Source organism: Myotis brandtii, unplaced genomic scaffold (genome assembly GCF_000412655.1).
Source record: "Myotis brandtii unplaced genomic scaffold, ASM41265v1 scaffold447, whole genome shotgun sequence".
NCBI lineage: Eukaryota > Metazoa > Chordata > Mammalia > Chiroptera > Vespertilionidae > Myotis > Myotis brandtii.
In genome coordinates, this window is record NW_005367108.1 from 1008115 (window position 1) to 1028287 (window position 20173).

The window sequence follows — 20173 nt, forward strand, 5'->3', positions numbered from 1 at the left end:
TGAGTCTCCCTGATTCATTTTCACAACTATATTTAAAAGTAGTAAAAGAAAGCCTGGCTGGTATGTCTGAGAGGCTGTATCAACCTATGGACCAGGAGGTCATGGTTCAATTCCTGGTTGGGGCACATATGCCTGGTTTACAGGCTTGTTCCCCAGTGGGAGGCGTGCAGGAGGTAGCCGATCAATAATTCTCTCTCATCATTGGTATTTCTAAATCTCTCTACTCTCCCTTCCTCTCTGAAATAAAAAATATATATTTTTAAAAGTAGTAAATTATTTGTACACTCAATGGTCATGGTAATTTTTTAAGCGTAGTCATCTAAAGTTTCTGAGTACATCGACCAGTGCTCTCCCCACTTTACTTTGACATAATCAGGGTGGACAGGCTTCCCTAGGAAGAGCCTCTTTATGAAATTAAAGCATACCACATATTATTCTCCAGAGAAGTAAATTCTATTTGGGAAGAATTATTAGTCTCACTCAAGTCATTTCACAGCAAAGAGAACAAACAGGTCTATTGTATATACCATAATTACATTTTGCATGACTTCCTTCAATTAAAATCTTGACCTAAATTAGCATCCGTATAGCAGTAGAGAAATTTTAAATGTCATTATCTAATATGACCCAAAGATGCCTTCCACTAACAAGAAATTAGTCTAAAAAAGACTTCATATATTTCTTCTTCTTCTTCTTCTTTTCTTTCTGTTGGAAGATAAGTAGGTCTTGAATTTATTTTGCAAACAAGACCTGTTCTATCCACCTTTTAATTTAGAAGGCTAAAAGCAGCTTTCATATATCTCAAAGCAATTATTGGCATAATGCTCTCCCCTCAGTAGCAGTACTCAGTACATTCATAAGAAAAATGTATATGCATTGTTCAACCTCACTTAATTCTGCATATATATATACATACATTCATATATATTCATTCATATATATATGAATAAATATATACATATATACACATGAATGGATATGTACAGAAATTAGAGTACTCTGAACCTCCAAAAAAGGTTTGATCATATTAGGCATTCACTAAATACCTAATAATCTTGACTAAACTGATGTCTAGTAAACAATCAGAAGGAATAAAAATATTTGTAATGATTTTACTAACAGTGCTAGTTGAGATCCACATCACAGACATTCTTCTCACTAGAATGGCAGTTATAATCTTCACTTTATCAATTAATCACTAGGTTAAATATAACCAAATGGGAAGGAGAGGAAAGAACCATATTATTACTATAAAACCTGAAAATCTCTGCATAACTATGCCATTTATGGCTTATTCTGTCCATGTTGGAGAATCTCTCTAACACATACCAAAGAACAGGCCATTTCACAAAATACTACAGAAATCAGTGTTCAGGTTCATTAAGATCTTGAAGTCTAACCCTCCAAATGCTTTCTACTTCAAAAAATTCTGGTCTTAAAATCTTACACTTGGTGAGGCAAGATAATAAGAAAAGAATTATAAGAGAAAGTAAGTTAATGTATTAATGGTTGTAGTGTTAACACACACACGATAGAAAACAAGGGTAAAAAAGAAAATGAATTAACTGACCAATGGATTGAAAAGTGCACTTTATACTGAGGATTTCTTTCAGTATAAAGAAATAAGGTTTCAGTTCTGGTGTTAAAGCATGATTACTTCTGAACAGGGTCACTGATCCAGAGTCTCTTCAAAGAGTTGACACTAAAACAATTATCACTGCTACTCTTGCTTGGTATATACTGAAATTAACAGATTAGAAGGGAAAAGGCTTTGTTTTGTTTGGGTCTTTTAAGAGAAAAAAAGGAGGAACAGGTTATTTGATGAAATACCAACTTTTACCTTTCCTCCCAGAATAAATTTGTAATATTATTTTTGGTTCCTTTCAACACAATTTGTTTTGCCTTTAAAAATCAGGTATTGGCCCTAGCTGGGTAGCTCAGCTGGCTAGCACGTCAGATATGCCAAGGTTGGAGTTCGATCCCTGGTCAAGGCACATACAAGAATCAACCAAGAATTGCATAAATAAGTGGAACAACAAATCAATGTTTCTTCCTTTCTCTCTTTCTTTCTCCCTTCCTCTCTCTCTAAAAATCAACAGATTAATTAAAAAGTTTATTTTAAAAAGCAGGCATTATATTTTGACCAGTCAATCTTTTTTGAGTCACATATCTAATCTGATACTTTACTAGAAAAAGGCATTCATGTACACATATTGTACAATTTGCAAATATATATATGAAAATGCAAAGAAATTCAAGGGAGCCCTAGTTGGTTTGGCTCAGTGGATAGAGCATCAGCCTGCAGACTGAAAGGTTCTGTGTTTGATTCCAGTCAAGGGCACATGCCCGGGTTGTGGGCTCGATCCCCCATAGGAGGCGTGCAGGAGGCAGCCAATCAATGATTGTCTCTCTCCCTCTCCCTTCCTCTCTGAAATCAATAAAAATACATTTTAAAAAAATAATAAAGAAATTCAAAGGAAAGGTAAAAAATTCAGCTAAGTGGTTAACTATGGTAGAGAGGAAAGGGATTAAAACTGACAGTTCACAGAAGGCTTACATTATATTGGTAATGATTTATGAAAATGAGTGATAGGTACATAAAAGTATTTTAATCTTTAAACCTTTGGGAATATTATAGTGTTAAAATTTTGCTCATTTTTTAAACACCTTATAAGAAATACTGTTCAATAGAAAAGTATACTAGAACCTGGGGTTCCAAATCAGTAGCCTAGGATTGAATCTGGCCAAGACCTGTTTTGTTCGGACAGCACAATGTTTTGTTTTGCTTTTTAGCTGTAATTTGAATGCACTCTTCAATTAGCCCTAGTCATCACCATTTTCCTTACAGTCAATGAGTTCTTTAAAAGCAAAAGAAATTGGGATCCTCATACAATGATAGTGAAAATATAAAATGGTGCGGCTGCTTTGGAAAGCAAGCTGGCAGTTACTCAAAATGTTAAGCATGGAGTTACCATATGACACAGCAATTCCGCTCCTAGATACCTACCTAACAGAAAAGAAAATGTGCACACAAAGACTTTTACACAAATGTTCACAGCAGCATTATTCCTAATAGTCAAAAAGTGGAAACCACCCAAATATTCATCAACTGATGAAAATATAATACAATGAAACATTCCACCATAAAAAAGAATGTACTGATAAATGCTACAACAAAGATAAACCTCAAAAACACTATGCTAAGTAAAAGAAGCCAATTACAGAAGGCCACAAATTATATAATTTCATTTATATGAAATGTCCAGAATAGGCAAATCTCAAATCTATAGAGACAGAAAGTAGATTAATAGGGTGATTAAAATGTCATAAAATTAGATAATGGTGTTGGTTGCACAACTCGGTAAATACATGTCTGTCAACCTGTGGTTGTTAGCCAATTCAACGCCAACAGGAATCCCCAATTTGGGGTGCGGTAAAGGAGGAGACTTTATGCAGTGTAAACAGCTCAATAATGTTGCATTTCAATTATGAAACAGCACGGCTGTGGAAAGCATGGCTGTGAGGTGACCCTCGGGATGAGGTGGCTCTCAACCCCTCTCTGGGTAGACAGTTCTGCTCTGCCTCTCCTCAGTCTGGTCTGGTGTGCCAAGATGACTCCACTCCACTCCACTCTGCTGAGCTGAGACATCTTTGGTTTCAGCTCAAGGTAGGAAAAATGCAGTTGTAGTTGGAAAGGGAAAGTGTGCTCCCCTGAGCCAGAAGGGAGTTGACTTAGAGAAAGCAGTCCCTGGCCCTGGCCCCTGATTAATCTATTGTCATGCAAATGAGGGTTCCAAATCCTCAGTTTGATTTGTCCAAAAGCACTGTCCTGATTGGTCAAAATGGAGCTGCTCTAATTGGTCGGTGAAGATGCTACTGAGGATATAGCCACACAGCTCCAATTAGACAGGGAAAGTCTCAGCCCTATTGATTGAAATACATTCCAGGAACTCCTTTATATGGGTTTGCTCACTGGGCAGAAACACAGTGCAGGGAGGCAGGCAGTTTAGTGCAGACTTCTCCCTAAAGCACAGCTTGCTGAGAGGCCCTATTCAGCAATAGCTGCCAGGCTCTAGTTTTTGTTTTTGTTTTTAATTTCAGCCCAATTAGCACCAGGAGCCCTTCTCAACAGGTATTTTCTTTGTCAGGGGCAACATTAAAAAAAACCACTGAACTGCTTTTTACTTTAAAGGAAGGAATTATATGGTATGTGTATTATATCTTAATAGAAGGCTAATATGCAAATTGTCCCCTCAACTAGGAGTTCAACTGGGAGTTTGACCAAGGGCTGGGGCCAGCAGGCCAACCCCCTCCCCCTGGCTGGCCCCGCCTGATCAGCCCCGAATGGGGTGAGCTGGCCAGACCCCTTCCCTGCATGAATTCGTGCACCTGGCCTCTAGTATCTTAATAAAGTGGTTTAAAAATAAACAAACCAAAGACATCCATAGAGTTTATGAATTAGATTAATCTCTAAATGTGGTTCTCAAATTGTGGTATGAGAACTCTTAGGGGCCTCCCAGAGCTTTTCAGGAATCTTGAGGTCAAAACTATTTTCATAATACAAGACATTTGCCTTTTTCACTGTGTTGATATTTGCACTAATGGTGCAAAAACAATGGTAGGTAAAACTTGACACCTTTGGCATAGTGACACCAAAATATACTAGTTTCAGGTAGTCACTGCATTCTTTATTACCACACACTGCACCAAAAAAATAAAATACTTTTCACTTCAAAATGTTCTCAATAAGTAGTAAAAATTACTAATCTTGTTCAATCTCAACATACATATTTTTTAATATGTGTGATGAAATGGGAAGTAGCTATGACTCACTTCTGCTATAGATCAAAAGTTTAAAAATGTGATTATATGAGTTGTCACTTTTTTAATAGAACAGCATTTTTACTAGAAATGACTATTGGTTCCTATGGGAAAATGCATTCCCATTTCCAAACTCACTTATACATAACTTTTATAACAAAACTGTTTCATAAAGTGAAGGCTGCCACTTCCCATGGGAAATCACTCCTTACTCCCCTTTAAAAAACAATATTAACAGGAAAGGCCTGTTTTGTGGGTAGAGGAAGGAATGAGGCAAAAGGCAGAAGATAAAACTTGGCCTAAGAAACTATTTTGAAACTCCCTCTAGGCACTCACAAAGATAGGTCTGGTCATGTGACCTCCTCCGGCCAATGAATTCTAAGCAAACAGAAGAGACACATACCACCTCTGGGTGGAAGATTTAAGAGCCATTGCAGGGGGGTGGGGGGTGGAGGAGGGTATAGGGGGGATAAATGGTGATGGATGGAGACTTGCTTTGGGGTGGTGAACACACAAAACCATGTACAGATGATGTATTATAGAATTGTGCACCTGAAACCTGTATAATTTTATTAACTAGTGTTACTCCAACAAATTCAATAAAAAGGAAAAAAAAATTTAAATAAAGTTAAAAAGAAAATATATTTTGTCCTATCATGGTGATAGGCTAACTAGCATTAACATTTTATTATAGGATAAAATATTCATATGTTTTAAGATATTCAAACAAAATAAGTTTAAGGATTTACTTTGTTACTTAAAAGGGCTGTGTTCTACATTAAGGTACTATTCTAACTAGTTACAAAAAGGACTCCAAATGCTAAGAACCACACATTGAGAATTACACTTGTAAAAATCTACTAAGAATAGATAATTAATTAGTCTTTTAAAAGATGATTGTACATACATTGCTGACAAAGATTTGGAAAACCCCAAGGACCAACTTAGAACACTAATTTGATGCAGGACAAAGAGGTAATTCCAAAAAGGCATTTAATTGTACTAGCAGTGGTATAAGCAGTGTACCTGTGCATGAGAAAATAAATAGATCAAATCTAGCAGTGTGTATTGAGTACTATATGTATAAGAAAAGGACTGCTCTGGCATGTTTCAACACACACTAGAGTGTTCAAATTGCGTGCTGTGGAATAAAAGAGTTCATCCTTAATCTTTTCAGCATTTGATAAAATGTCCCTTTGTTCTTACCCATATTCACAAGCAATGTTTTGACCTGGTTTCCCAAGTTAGCTGATACTAAGAAGAAAAGCCCAGATTGCAAGGATTAATATTTTATTTACTGTAAACATAAAATAAAGGATCCTATCTCTGTAACAGCTGGCATTTTAATCCCTAAGAGCCTCATCAACTTTGAGCAAACTAGACAAATAGTTTCTGACTTTGCAAAGCTGGAATTTTTATAGAGCTAGGTAATTTCTTGGTGGGCATGTATATTTAAGTATTGAATACACTTTGGTTTAAAAAAATTTTACTTCCTTTAGGAAGTTATATCTAGCTCACTAAACATACCATGGACTACAGCTTAAATACAGGTCATAATAAAAATAACAATAATACCCAAATAATAGCTGATATTTATATATGGTTTATTATAAATAAATAGGCACTGCAATTTTACATATTTTAACCAGTTTAATCTTCATAACAATCTATTGGCAGGTACTATTATAATCTCTACTTTACAGATGAATAAACTGAGGTGGAGGACAATTAAGTGACTTGCTCCATATCACACACGTTAAGTAGTGTGGCTGGGATTCAACCCAGGATGTCTGGTGCCAAAGTCAGCATTTTATTTTATTTTATTAATTGACTTTTAGAGAGAGGAAGGGGAAGGTGGGGATGGGGAGAGAGAAAGAGAGAAACAGACACAAAGAGAGACAGAGAGATTGATGTGAGAGAGAAACATGGCTCGGCTGCCTCCCACATGAGCTGCAACTGAGGATTGAACCCGCAACCCAGTTATGTGCCTTGATCAGGAATCAAACCTGCCACCAAAGTCAGCATCTTAATCTCAATTAGCCTTGTACTATCAATTTTCTGAATTTTAAGTATTTATTTTTCAAAACAGTTTTGAAATCCCATATATATCATAGCAAAAATGTTTCCCAAATCCTCATGATTAAGCTGTTAAACTGGAAATGGTTAACTTTAGCTGTTAAGTATACATATAAAATTAGTGACAGTCTTAGATTAATAGAATTGGATGCTATTCAAAAGAAAGGATATTGTAGCTTTTAAAGGAAAAATATTAATTTGAGCCTTTGTGACGAGTGACTCAAACTGACTCAAATTACTTACATGTTAATTTCAAATCCCTGGCTCTCTAGCTACAAGTACAGCCGTTATAAAACCATAACTTGTTTTATGGGTTATCAGTCATTCTACAAACTAAACTATAATTAATTCCATATCATATAAAATAGCTTTTAATTTGTGCTTTCCTATTTTTCCTCAACTGTTATAAAGTGAACATATACCACTGAACTGCTACATTCCAAAATTTCTACATTTCTCGTTTCACCTTGATATTACGTTAAAAGGAAAAGCACTTCTCATGAGGTGGTTTTTTGTCATACTAGTCATGTTCTTGTTTTATATCTGGGTGTTTGTTTATCAGAGTATGTTTAACAAAAATTCATCAGATTATATGCACTTTTCTATATGTATATTAGATACTTCAATAAAAGCTGTTTTTTTAAAAAGCTGTGCTTCTTAACACTACTTCAACAAAAACCATTACAGCCTGGCTGGCATGGCTCAGTGGTTGAGCGTCAACCTATGAACCAGGAGGTCACGGTTCGATTCCCAGTCAGGGCACATGCCTAGGTTGTGGGCTCAATCCCCAGTCTGGGGTGAGCAAGAGGCAGCCGATTGATGATTCTCTCTCATCATTGATGTTTCTACCTCTCTCTCCCTCTCCCTTCCTCTCTGAAATCAATAAAAATATATACTTAAAAACAAAAAACAAAAACCATTACATACCAACTTTATTAAAAACTGTCGCTGTTAAATTTTTCATCAGATGGTACTCTGAAGCACTGAGTAACACTCAATTTGTTTTTTCATATGGGGAAAAAAAAGAACTACGCAAGATATTCTATGGAACCAAAAAGTGCTATTTAATTCTTGCAAAAATCTCTGAGATTTAAAGATCTCAAAGGTAAAGAAAATCTTTTTTTTTTTTAAGTTCTATGCGCTTATTTTATTCTAACAACAACCTTATCAGGTAGATACTATGACAACCTTGTGGCAGACAGCCATAATAAGACGTATCCCAGGCCAACTGTTTTTATTATGTGACGCTGAAGTTCCTACATTGAGAGATGAGTCTGTTTCCTCTTCTTCAAACCATGTATTTTTATACCAGCCTTGAGCAAAAAAATGTGACAGAAGTGACGATGCATGACTCTCAAGGTTGGGACATAGAAAACAATACTGCTTCCACCTGGCTTTCTCTCTCTCTCGAGATGCCTGCTCTTGGAACCTGCCCCCAGATTGTGAGTAGGTGCTCTGCCCACTGCCCCAGTGACATCTCCAGCCAACAAGCAGCATCAATTACCAGACGTGGGTAACCGAACCTCATCCAGATGATTCCAGCCCGCAGCCTGCAAGTCTTCCAGCTAGGCCCCAGACAGCATGGGGCAGAGACAATTCCCACTGTGCCCTGTCTGAACTCCTGACCCACAGAAATCACAAGATATTAAATGATTATGGTTGTTTTAGCTACTAGGCTTCTGAGGCAACTGGTTATGCAACAAGGTACATAGGTAGATAACCATGCTAGCAATTGGCAAAGCCAGAATTGGAATCCAAGTCAGTCTATGTATAAAGCCCAAACTCTTTCTACCATAAGTTAATGCCAAGTTTGTTCAGAGGTGCCCACATTTCCAAATAAAACAACAGTCTACAGATTAAAAAGTCTAACAGCAATAAACAGCCCCCAAAATTAATAATTTCAATGAATACTCAGGACAAAAAAGGTCATTCAACTGGCAGGCTCAAAATCCCAATATCATTTCTGATACATCTATACCCTTCACACTCTAATAATAGCATATCTGATAGTATCCGCACTCTAGAGATGCTGAAGAAATATCTCTACATCAATAACAACAAAGCTGACCATTTGTAGGACACTTTTACAAAGCACTTTAACAATCACTAATTTGATCTTCAGAAAACACCTGAGACAGGTAAGGCAGGCATCACACAGATGAGGCTCAGAAAAGTTTAAAGTAACTAGCTACAATAACTTAGTTAAGTAAGGATTCGATTTCAGATTTTCTGACTCCAGTGCTTTTGTCAACTCAATTAAACTCAGCTCCAAAGAACATTTATGGTGCATGTATCTCCACATATAACATTTTTTCTACAAGTACTTATAAAGTACCTACTTTGTGCAAAGCATCATGCCAGGCGCTGTCTCTCTAACCTGTGCTCTCCACTCCCAAGGTCAATACAAAAACATTTGTGATATAGCTAATTGCTGTAAAAAGCCAGTCTTTCCCCCACTTTGACCCATTCTCTACATTGCCAACTGACACCTTTTCCTAATCCACCTCATTAATCACATTATTCAAAAACTGTCAAAAGTAACATCTTACCCAAAAAAATATAGGCCAAATTTCCTGATCTGCTTTCAAGATATTCTATACAGTGGGGCCTTGACTTACGAGTTTAATTCGTTCCGTGACAGAGCTTGTAACTCAAATTACTCGTATGTCAAATCAAAAAGTGAACGAGTGAGACACGTGATGCTGGGCTGATGTTGTGGCATTCACTGTGATGTTCGCTGCGCCAACTAGCGGTGGGGTATCTGAAGCTGGTTTGTAACCCGAATTTTAGCTCGCAACTCAAAGCAAAAAATCGGCTGAGAGACAGCTCGTATCTCGAAAAACTCGTTAGTCGGGACACTCGTAAGTCAAGGCCCCACTGTAATCTAATCCCAGTTTCTTTAATTAAATTAATTTCCCTGCATTTACTGAGGAAAAAACACACATTAATCCCTTCCTTCTTCCCCCGCTTCACTTTCTTTACACCTTCTTGCCCTCCCTCTTGTTCATACAATGATCCAAGTCCAAAAGCAATACTCAAGTATTCTTCCTCAAGTCTTGACAGAGTCCCTTCCCTCCAAGACCTTAACATCTACTGGAGACCTACAATGAACAATCCAAAACAAGACATAATAATTAAATTAGGTAGTAGAGGTTACAGCTCACAGAAATTTAACAAAGAATCACTGAGTGTGCTCTCCCTCCCAGGAGCACATCTATGCCTTTCCTTACCCCCTCTCCTTTCCCATAGGCCCCATGAGACTTGCAACCAGGGGGCAGTGGGCAGCAGCAGCTCGTCCTGGGCTAACCCCCTGAACCTGTCCCCAATGCCCCCTTTTCGCTGACTCTCCAATGAGCTGAAAGCAGCCTCCTTGGCTCATTTCTTTCCTATAACATTTCTAGAGGCCAAAGCAGCCCCGCCTGGGCTCTCTCCTGTTGCTTCTTCTATCCTAAGCCCTTCCTGGTTTCACTGTACCCAGCTTTAATAAGCATACTCTCAAAATAAAAATAAAATAAAAAATGAGGACTGCAGGAATGCCTTCAGGAAAAGGCAGCACTTGACATGGCTGATGGACACATAAGATTCAAACTAACAGAAGTAAAAGCAACCTGAACTGAGGAACAACCTAAAAGCCTTCCCTTCTACCACACTTCTTCCCATATACATCTTACTTAATCCTCCAGCCAGCACCATCTCCTTCAAGAAGAAGCCTTCCTCAGTTACTTCAGCATCTAATCTAAGCTCTCTTCTCTGAGCTTCTAATATAATCTAAAGAACTCATTCTGGTATAGTCATTGCATATTATAGATCTCATCTCTTCAACTTGACAGCAATATGTCTCTACACAGTAAGCATTTGATATTTGATAAGATGAACTCAATTCAGTAGCCATTGTTGCTTTCAGTCATTTAAAAACCCATTAATCGTAACACTGTTTCTTAACTTACCGGGCATCTCCTTTGGAAAGATTAGTATTTACAGGATTAAGAATAACCTTGTTTGCATCTACATCCACCACACATTTGGTATGCAAGTCAATTTCTGTAAATGAAAAAAAAAGGGAAAATAGTCATTTTTAAAGTAATTTATTTCAGAAAAAGCATTTGACAAAAATTCAACACTCTTTCGTGATAAACACATTCAACAAACTAGGAATAGAAGGAAACTTCTTCAACCTGATAAAGGGCATTTACAAAAAACTACAGCTAGCCCTGACTGGTTTGGCTCAATGGATAGAGCGTCGGCCTGTGAACTGAAGGGTCCCAGGTTCGATTCCAGTCAAGGGCACCAGAAAAAAAACACACAAAAAACGACAGCTAACATCATACTTAATGGTGAAAGACTGCACGGTTTACCCTCTAATATCAGGAATAAGACAATGATGTCTACTATTGCAACTTCCATTCAATATTGTACTAGAGGTTCTAGTCAGGGCAGTTAGACAAGAAAAACAAATAAAAGGCACCCAGATTAGAGAAAAGTAAAACTATCTCTATTTGCAGATGATATGATCTTGTTTACAGAAAATCCTAAGAAATGTACTAAAAGACTACTGGAATAAACAAGTTCTGAGAAATTGTAGAATAAAAATCAATATACAAAAATCACTAGTGTTCCTTATACACCAGCAATGAAAAATCCAAAAATAAAGTTAAGAAAACAATTTCATTTATACTACCATAAAAAAAGATTTAAACACTAAAGGATAAATTGAAAAGAAGTGCAAGACATGTACACTGAAAATTCTAAAACATTGTTTCAAAGAAATTAAAGATTTAAACAATTGGAAAGACATTTATGTTTATGAATCAACAGAATTAATACCATTAAGATGGTAATACTCCCCAAATTGGGCTGCAAGATTCAAGGCAATTCCTATCAAAATTCCAGCTGGCTTTTTTTTTTCCTATTTCAAAAATTAACAAGCTGATCCTAAAATCTATATGAAAATGCATGAGATCCAGAATAGCCAAAACAATCTTAAAAAAGAAAAACAAAGTAGAAAGGCTATATTCATCAATTTCAAACTTACTATAGACTACAGTAATCAAGACAGTGTGGTACTAACATAAGGATAGAAGGACAAACAGATAAATGGAACAGAGAATCCAGAAATATACTTTCATATTTACAGCCAAATGATTTTGACAATAGTGTCAAGACCATTCAATGGGGAAAATATAGTCTCTTCAGCAAATGGTGCTGGAAACTGGATATCCACATGCAAAAGAATGAAGTCAGATTCCTTCCTAATTCATACACAATAACATAAGAATAGAAGGATAAACAGATAAATGGAACAGAGAATCCAGAAATATACTTTCATATTTACAGCCAAATGATTTTGACAATAGTGTCAAGACCATTCAATGGGGAAAATATAGTCTCTTCAGCAAATGGTGCTGGAAACTGGATATCCACATGCAAAAGAATGAAGTCAGATTCCTTCCTAATTCATACACAAAGATTAACTCCAATAGATCATAGATATAAATGTAAGAGCTAAAACTATAAAACTCTTTGAAGGAAACATAAGGGTAATTCCACATGACTTGGGGTTACGTGATGGTTCTTAGACGCCAAAAGCACAAGCAACAAAAGAAAAAACAGATAAATTGGACCACATCAAAATGAAAAACCTTTGTGCTTCAAAGGACACACACCATCAAGAGAGTAAAAAGACAACCCACAGAATCAAGAAACAATCTGTCAACCATATACTTAATAATGAACTTACATCAGACAATAGAAAGAACTCTTACAACTCAATAATAATAATAAAAATAACCCAATTTTTAAATAGGCAAAGGATCTGAATAGACTTCTCTCCAAAAAAGATACAAAATGGGCAATAAGCACAGATGCATCATTAGACACTGGGGAAATGCAAATCAAAACCATAATGAGATACCAGTTCACACCACTAGCATAACTATAATTAAAAAGACAGATAATAAATAACAAGGACTTGGGGGAAAATGGAACCTTCAAATAGTACTGATGGGAATGTAAAATAGTGCAGTCACTTTGGAAAATAGCCTGGCAGTTCCTCAAAAGTTAAACATAGAATTAGCATATGACCCAGCAATTCCCAATCCTAGATATATACCCAAGAGAAATGACAACCTTTGTCCATGCAAGAGTCTGTACATGAATGTTCATAACAGTATTATATGGCTATTCATAATAGGCAAAAAGTGGAAACAACCCAACTGTCCATCAACTAGTGAATGGATAAAGGTGGTATATCCACAAAATGGAACATTATCTGGCAATTAAAAGAAATAAGTACAGATACATAGTACAACATGGATGAAGCTTGTGCTAAGTGAAAGAAGCCAGTCACAAGAGACCACATATTGTATGATTCCATTTATTTCAAATGTCCAGAATAGGCAAATAAAGACAGCAAATAGACTAGTGAATGCCTAGATGGGGAGAGTGACTGCTAGAAGATATGGTTTTCTATTGGGGGTGATAAACACATACTAAAATTGATTATGCTGACAGTTGCACAACTAGCATAAGCATAATAAAAACCACTGCATGGATGAATTATATAATGTGCAAATTATACCTTACTAAAGCTTTTTTTTTTACATATATGCTATGTTTATGGTGTCATATTTTTATATTCTTATATTTTTCTGACCCAAAGTATGAAACTTTCTGTCTGCCTTATCTTCACTACCCAAAAATCTGATCTAAGAAAGGAGCTGTACTACATTAGAGTCATTTTGTATTTCCCAAAGAACCTTGGCCAAATATCGCATTATCATTATAACTGTAAAGTATTTCCACTGCCAGGAAATGTCATTTATTTCTCCCTTTTTTTTAACTTGTATAATTGAGACAAATGAAAAAAAATTTCCCTCTCTGTGCCTGCCAACTTATGTTGTATCAGTTATTTTTCATTAGTTCTCAAAGATATCTTAGAAGCACAAAAAATTTAGTGCTTTTTTTTTTCCCAAAACGTTTTCAGGCAAAGAGAAATGAAAGGAAAACATCAGAGTTATGTTTTACCTAGGTGTAGAAGACTAACCACCAAAAAGGCGTATGTTCCACCATAGTCAATTAGCATTAATGCTTTGTGTTAAATTCACTCTACCAGAAATGTGGCAAGAAAGTCTCAGACATACTGCAAAAACTTTTCAAACATTCAATTTCACTTATTCCTTTTCCTTAGGCCCAGAGCTCAACAAAGTTTGCTATGATCATACTTTGTTAATACTAGCCCTTAATGGTATGCTCACACATATACATTTAACAGAATATTATTGAACTTTTAAAAAGGAACAAAAGTATTGGCTGAGCACACTGTATTGGCTGGCCCCTTACAGTCAAATCTGTATTATAATAAATGCATTATCAACTCTCCGGAAACTGTACTGTGACTCAGAATCTACTATCTCACCCCTCACCACAAGGTTGGTTATTAGTTTCTTGCAAGAACATTTGGTCTGAGCAAAGGAGCTGCATGTATAGTCCTGTATGCATAAGTATATATCTAGAACGAATGCCTGAAAAACTATAAATAAAATAACCTCCCCCCCCACACACACACACACAAAGTAGTGTTCTGCCTTCATTTCAAATGATTTGAATTGAGAAGAAATCCAAACTTTTTTTCTGCAATATTTGTATGCTTTTCTCTGTCCTCTTCACAGCTCTTTCCTTCTCCCCTTCATGACATCATTTGATACAATCAATAATTTGTAAGTATTAAATGGCATGATAAAGGAACCAATCAACCCATGGAAAATCCTATATAATACAAAGAATTGCCTAATAACTAATATATCCAACCTAAAATCAATTTGTCCTCAAGAGTGCAATACTTACAAATGTCCCTACATCTAACTTACATCAAAGGTAGCCTTTAAAATGTAAACAACTATCTTTACTTCTTTATTAGCTCAGTTTTCATTATCAAACAAAATTCACACCCCAGCTCTGTTGACTGATACATAGATATTAAGAGAAGGCTTTTCACAAGACTGTTTAGAATATAGGTGGAATGTCTAGGATACAAACATCCAAGCTAAGAAATCAGTGAGATTTGAAGAGAGTTTAAGGGTCAGGTATATGACAGCATCCTATATAATAAGAGACTAATATGCAAATCGACCGAATGGCGGAACGACCAGTCGCTATGACGTGCACTGACCACCAAGGGGCAGATGCTCAACGCAGGAGCTGCTCCCTGGTGGTAAGTGCACTCTCACAGGGGGAGCGCCTCTCAGCCAGAAGCCAGGCTCATGGCTGGCGAGCACAGAGGCAGTGGCAGGAGCCTCTCCCACCTCTGCAGCGCTAAGGATGTCCGACTGACAGCTTAGGCCCCCAAGGGCTCCCAAACTGCGAGAGGGCGCAGGCCAGGCTGAAGGACCTCCCCACCCCCCAAATGCGTGAATTTTGTGCACCAGGCCTCTAGTTTTAATATAAAATGCTATAGTGAGAATCCCATCAAATGCTACTGGCTGGTTGAATTAAATTATATGGCTATAAGATTCTAAGTATGACATTTTTTTCCATGAAAAAACTTCTTGCTCACCAGGCTGGTGTGGTTCAGTGGTTGAGCATCGACCTATAAACCAGGAGGTCACAGTTCAATTCCGGTCAGGGCATTGCCCAGGTTGCTGGCTCAATCCCCTATGCGGGGCATGTAGCCATTCAATGATTCTCTTTCATCGCTGATGTTTCTCTCTCTCTCTCCCACTCTGAAATTAATAAAAATATATTTTTAAAAAAACTTCTTGCTCTATATGGCTTAGAAAGCAAAACAGTGATTAAATAGCAGTAACAAATTTGGGCCTTAATCTGAATTTTAAATTTCTTTTAAATTTAAAAAAACACCACCACCAAAATCCAAAAGATAAGCATCTTCCTCTTTGTTTGGAACAATACTTAAAAAGATAAGGGTTAGCTGCTATTCACTGCCTTTACAAAAATAGCACTGAAGTACACCCATGTTCATAGCATCATTATTCACAATAGCCAAAAGGTGGAAGCAACCCAAATGACCATTGATGAATAAATGAATAAACAAAATGTGATATACATTTAACACAGCGGTTCTCAATCTGTGAGTCGAGACCCCTTTGGCAGTCGAACAACCCTTTCACAGGGGTCACCTAAGACCATCCTGCATATCAGATATTTACATTAGGATTCATAACAGTAGCAACATTACAGTTATGAAGTAGCAACGAAAATAATTTTATGGTTGGGTCACAACATGAGGAACTGTATTTAAAGGGCCAGAAGGTTGAGAACCACTGATTTAACAGAATATATTAAACCTTAAAAAGGAACAAAATTCTGCTAAAACACGAACGAACCTTGAAGACATTGTACTAAGTGCAACAAGCAGTTACAAAAGGACGGATATTGTATGATTCCACTTATATGAGGTGCCTAGAGTAGTCAAATTCATAGAGATAGAAAGCTGGATGGTAGTTGCCAGGGGGTGAGCTGAGGGGGCAATGGGGAGTTAATGATTCATGAGTACAGAGTTTCAGTTTTCACAAGATAAAAAATGTTCTAAAGATGAAAAGTGGTAATGATTACACAACAATGTGAATGTACTTAATGTCACTGAACTGTACACTTAAAAATGGTTTAAGACCCTTGCCGGTTTTGCTCAGTGGTTAGAATGTCGGCCCAAGGACCCAAGGGACACGGGTTCGATTCCCAGTCAAGGACATGTAGCTTGGTTGCAGGTTCCCCAGCCCCAGCAGGATGTGCATGCGGGAGGCAGCCAATCGAGGTCTCTCTCTCTCTCTCTCTCTCTCTATCTCTCTCTCTCTTTTTCCCTGCTCCCTCTCTTCCACTCTCTCTAGAAATCAATGGAAAAAATATCCTCTGGTGAAGGTTTTAAAAAATGGTTTAAGGTGGTAAATTTTATGCTATCGGTACTTTACCACAATAAAAAAATTAGCACCAAATATTCATCATTATTATAGTAAGTAAAACATGGACAACAATTCATTCCTAGGGAAACCTAAAATAATAAAATTGGGATTTAATTAGCACTATGTCTGGAAACCAATAAAAAACAGAGTGATCTTAACGTTAAGTAGTACTATAAGTTTATGTTACAACTAATCAAATTTTATTTATACTACTCAAACCATGAATGCTTTGATGTATCCACGTGTCCTTACAAGAAAGAAAGAAAAATTTACTTCACTGATGTTAAAGATTCCACATTATTTCCCAAACAGGATCCCTTTCTAGGTCAAGTTCCTCAACTTGAATATTAAAATATGTACAGCTGACAATTCAGCTTATTCAGCCAGCAAATTAGTCACCTTGCAAAGTGAACAATAATTTGAAACAAGTCTTTCTTCAATGCATAAATCAGCTATGGCTCATTCCCCAATGACATCATAGTAAAAGATGGGCAGGACCTGGGAGACTCCCTTTACATAACTCATGTTTCATCTGAGACCTGCATCATTCTCAGTGTGGACAACATAATTCTGAGTTGCCTATTTAGTACTCTGCTTTTCTAATTCTCCAGAAAATTAATAATTATTTTCAAAATAAACCTACTACTCAGAAATATAAATGTACCTCCTTTTGCCTTCCAGTTACGTTCCTAAAAAGCTAACTATAACTTACTCTTAAATTCACGATTTTTAAAAGAGAGTAACTTATTTATAAGACTCACATTTTAATTAAATTGCAAATCTTGCATGCTATATACGGTTCTATTTCCAACTAATTTGTGTCATATTCCTAATACTTTTACATGTCTATGCATGCTCATATAAACAAAACATTCATCGTTAATATTTCATGTATAACGGACTTGTTTTCCCAAGTGGAATGTAATATTATTATTGGCAGCATAAGGAATATGACTTACACTTCTTTACTATACTTATAGGCTGCTTGGGACCCCCTTAAGGCCCAATGACCTAGGGAGAAACAAAATTACCTGATGCCCATACATAAAAAGCAAACTGATGTTTTGCTTTCCAGTAAGAGATATATATAAAATATCCTAATAACCTACTTTTATGTTTTTACCAGTGAACATAAAAAATCTATTCACTAAATATAAAATATAAATAAGCTCTAATATGGCTAAAGAAAAGGCTGAGGAATGAAGAAAGATCTGAGACATGATGGCTGATATGGGGAATAGAATTTATAGTATGAAAATAATTAAAATAATCTATGTGGCCCAAAATATAAAATGTATATATTCAAGAAACTAATCAGCTTCAGAAGGCTATAAAATAGGTATTTAAAAACTTATAAGGCAAAACCAGGATAGGCTAAACAATCTTAAAAAAGCAGAACAAAACAGAAAGACTACACTCACTAATTTCAAACTCACTACAAAGCTACAGTAATCAAAACAGTATGGTATTAACATAAGAATAGACATATAAGTCATTAAATAGAACTGAGAATCCAGAAATCTATAGTCACATTTATGGTCAACTGATTTTCAACAAGGGTACCAAGACAATCCAATGGGAAAAGTATAGTCTTTTCGACAACTGGATATGCACATTTATAAGAATAAACCCAGCCGTAACCAGTTTGGCTCAGTGGATAGAGCGTCGGCCTGTGGACTGAAAGGTCCCAGGTTCGATTCTGGTCAAGGGCATGTACCTTGGTTGCGGGCACATCTCCAGTAGGGAGTGTGCAGGAGGCAGCTGATCAATGTTTCTCTCTCATGGATGTTTCTAACTCTTTATCTCTCTCCCTTCCTCTCTGTAAAAAATCAATAAAATATATTTTTTAAAAAAGAATAAAACCAGACCTCTATCTCACACCACATTGAAAAATTAACTTCAAGCGGATCAAAGAACTAAATGTAAGAGCTAAAATTATAGAACGCTTAGAAGAAAACATAGGCATAAATCCATGTGACCCTGGATTAGGTAATGGTTTCTTAGATACATCAAAAGCATAAGCAACAGTATGCATGCATATTAGCATAACCAATGGACACAGACACTGGGGCAGTGGGGGCTGGCCCAGGGTGGGAATGGCTAGGAAGGGAGGGGTTAATCGGGGGGGAAAAGGAGACACATGTAAAACTTTAGACAATAAAAAAAAAAAGCATAGCCCTAGCTGGTTTGGCTCAGTGGATAAAGCCTGTGGACCAAAGGGTCCCAGGTTCTATTCCGACAAGGGCATGTACCTCAGTTGCAGGCTCCTCCCTGGCCCAGGCCCTGGTCAGGGCGCATGCAGGAGGCAACCAATTGATGTGTTTCTCTCTCATCAATGTTTCTCTCTATCTTTCCCTCTCTCTTCCACTCTCTCTAAAAATCAATGGAAAAATATCCTCGGGTGAGGATTAAAAATAAATTAATAATAATAAAAAATAGTTTTAAAAAAAGCATAAGCAACAGAAGAAAAAATAGATAACTGGACTGGACCACATCAAAATGAAAAACTCTGTGCTTCAAAGGACACCATTAAGAGAATGAAAAGGCGGAGAACCAAGATGGCGGCATAGGTAAACACCGCAGACTGCTGCCGCAAACAACCACTTCAAAAATACAACTAAAAGACGGAACGGACATCACCCAGAACCGCAGGAAGGCTGGCTGAGGAGAGACTCTTCAACTAGAAGGAAAAATAACAGCACACCGAGGCTCAGAGGAGGCGCAGTGTGGAAAATACTCAGGTGCGGAGGTGCGCGCGCAAAGCGGGCTGGTGGCTGAGAGCGCGGTTGTCGTTTTCGGTCAGGGGGGAGTCTCAGACTCTGAGCTCCAGATATCTAGAATGTATAAAAAGGTCTTACAGCTCAATAATAAAGAGACAATTTTAAAAATAGGGTTTGAATAGAGATCTATCCAAATATATGCATATGACTAGTAAACACATTAAACTGTGCTCAATATCATTAGACATTGAGGAAATACAAATCAAAACCCCAGTGGGATACCACTTCACGCCCACTAGGAAGGCAATAATCAAAAAGAGAGACAAGAACAAGTGTTGGTATGGACATGGAAAAACGAAACTTCATACCGTTTAGGAGATTGCAAAATGGTGCAGTCACTTTGGAAAATAATTTAACAGTTCCTTAAAAGTTGGAGTTACTATAGGACCCAGCAATTCCACTTCTATGGATATAAATACCCAAGAGAAATGGAAATATGCACCTACAGAAAAACATACAAATGTTCATAGCAGTATTATTCATAACTAGAGGCCTGGTGCACAAAATTCCTGCACGGGCCTAAACTGGCAGTCGGACATCCCTCACAATCTGGGACGCTGCATGCACCAGTGACCATACTTTTCA

The 20173-nt window shown here is 37.0% G+C and overlaps 1 protein-coding gene across 1 annotated transcript in view; it reads right to left on the bottom strand.

The window, feature by feature from the left end:
• KIF13B (kinesin family member 13B) overlaps positions 1–13978 on the bottom strand; it is a 192824-nt gene extending 178846 nt beyond the window's left edge. Inside the window, 2 exon segments of the mRNA XM_014546454.1 lie at positions 10845–10938; positions 13921–13978. Of these exon segments, the coding sequence (XP_014401940.1) occupies positions 10845–10938; positions 13921–13978 (152 nt within the window).
• Between the last annotated feature and the right edge of the window lie 6195 nt (positions 13979–20173).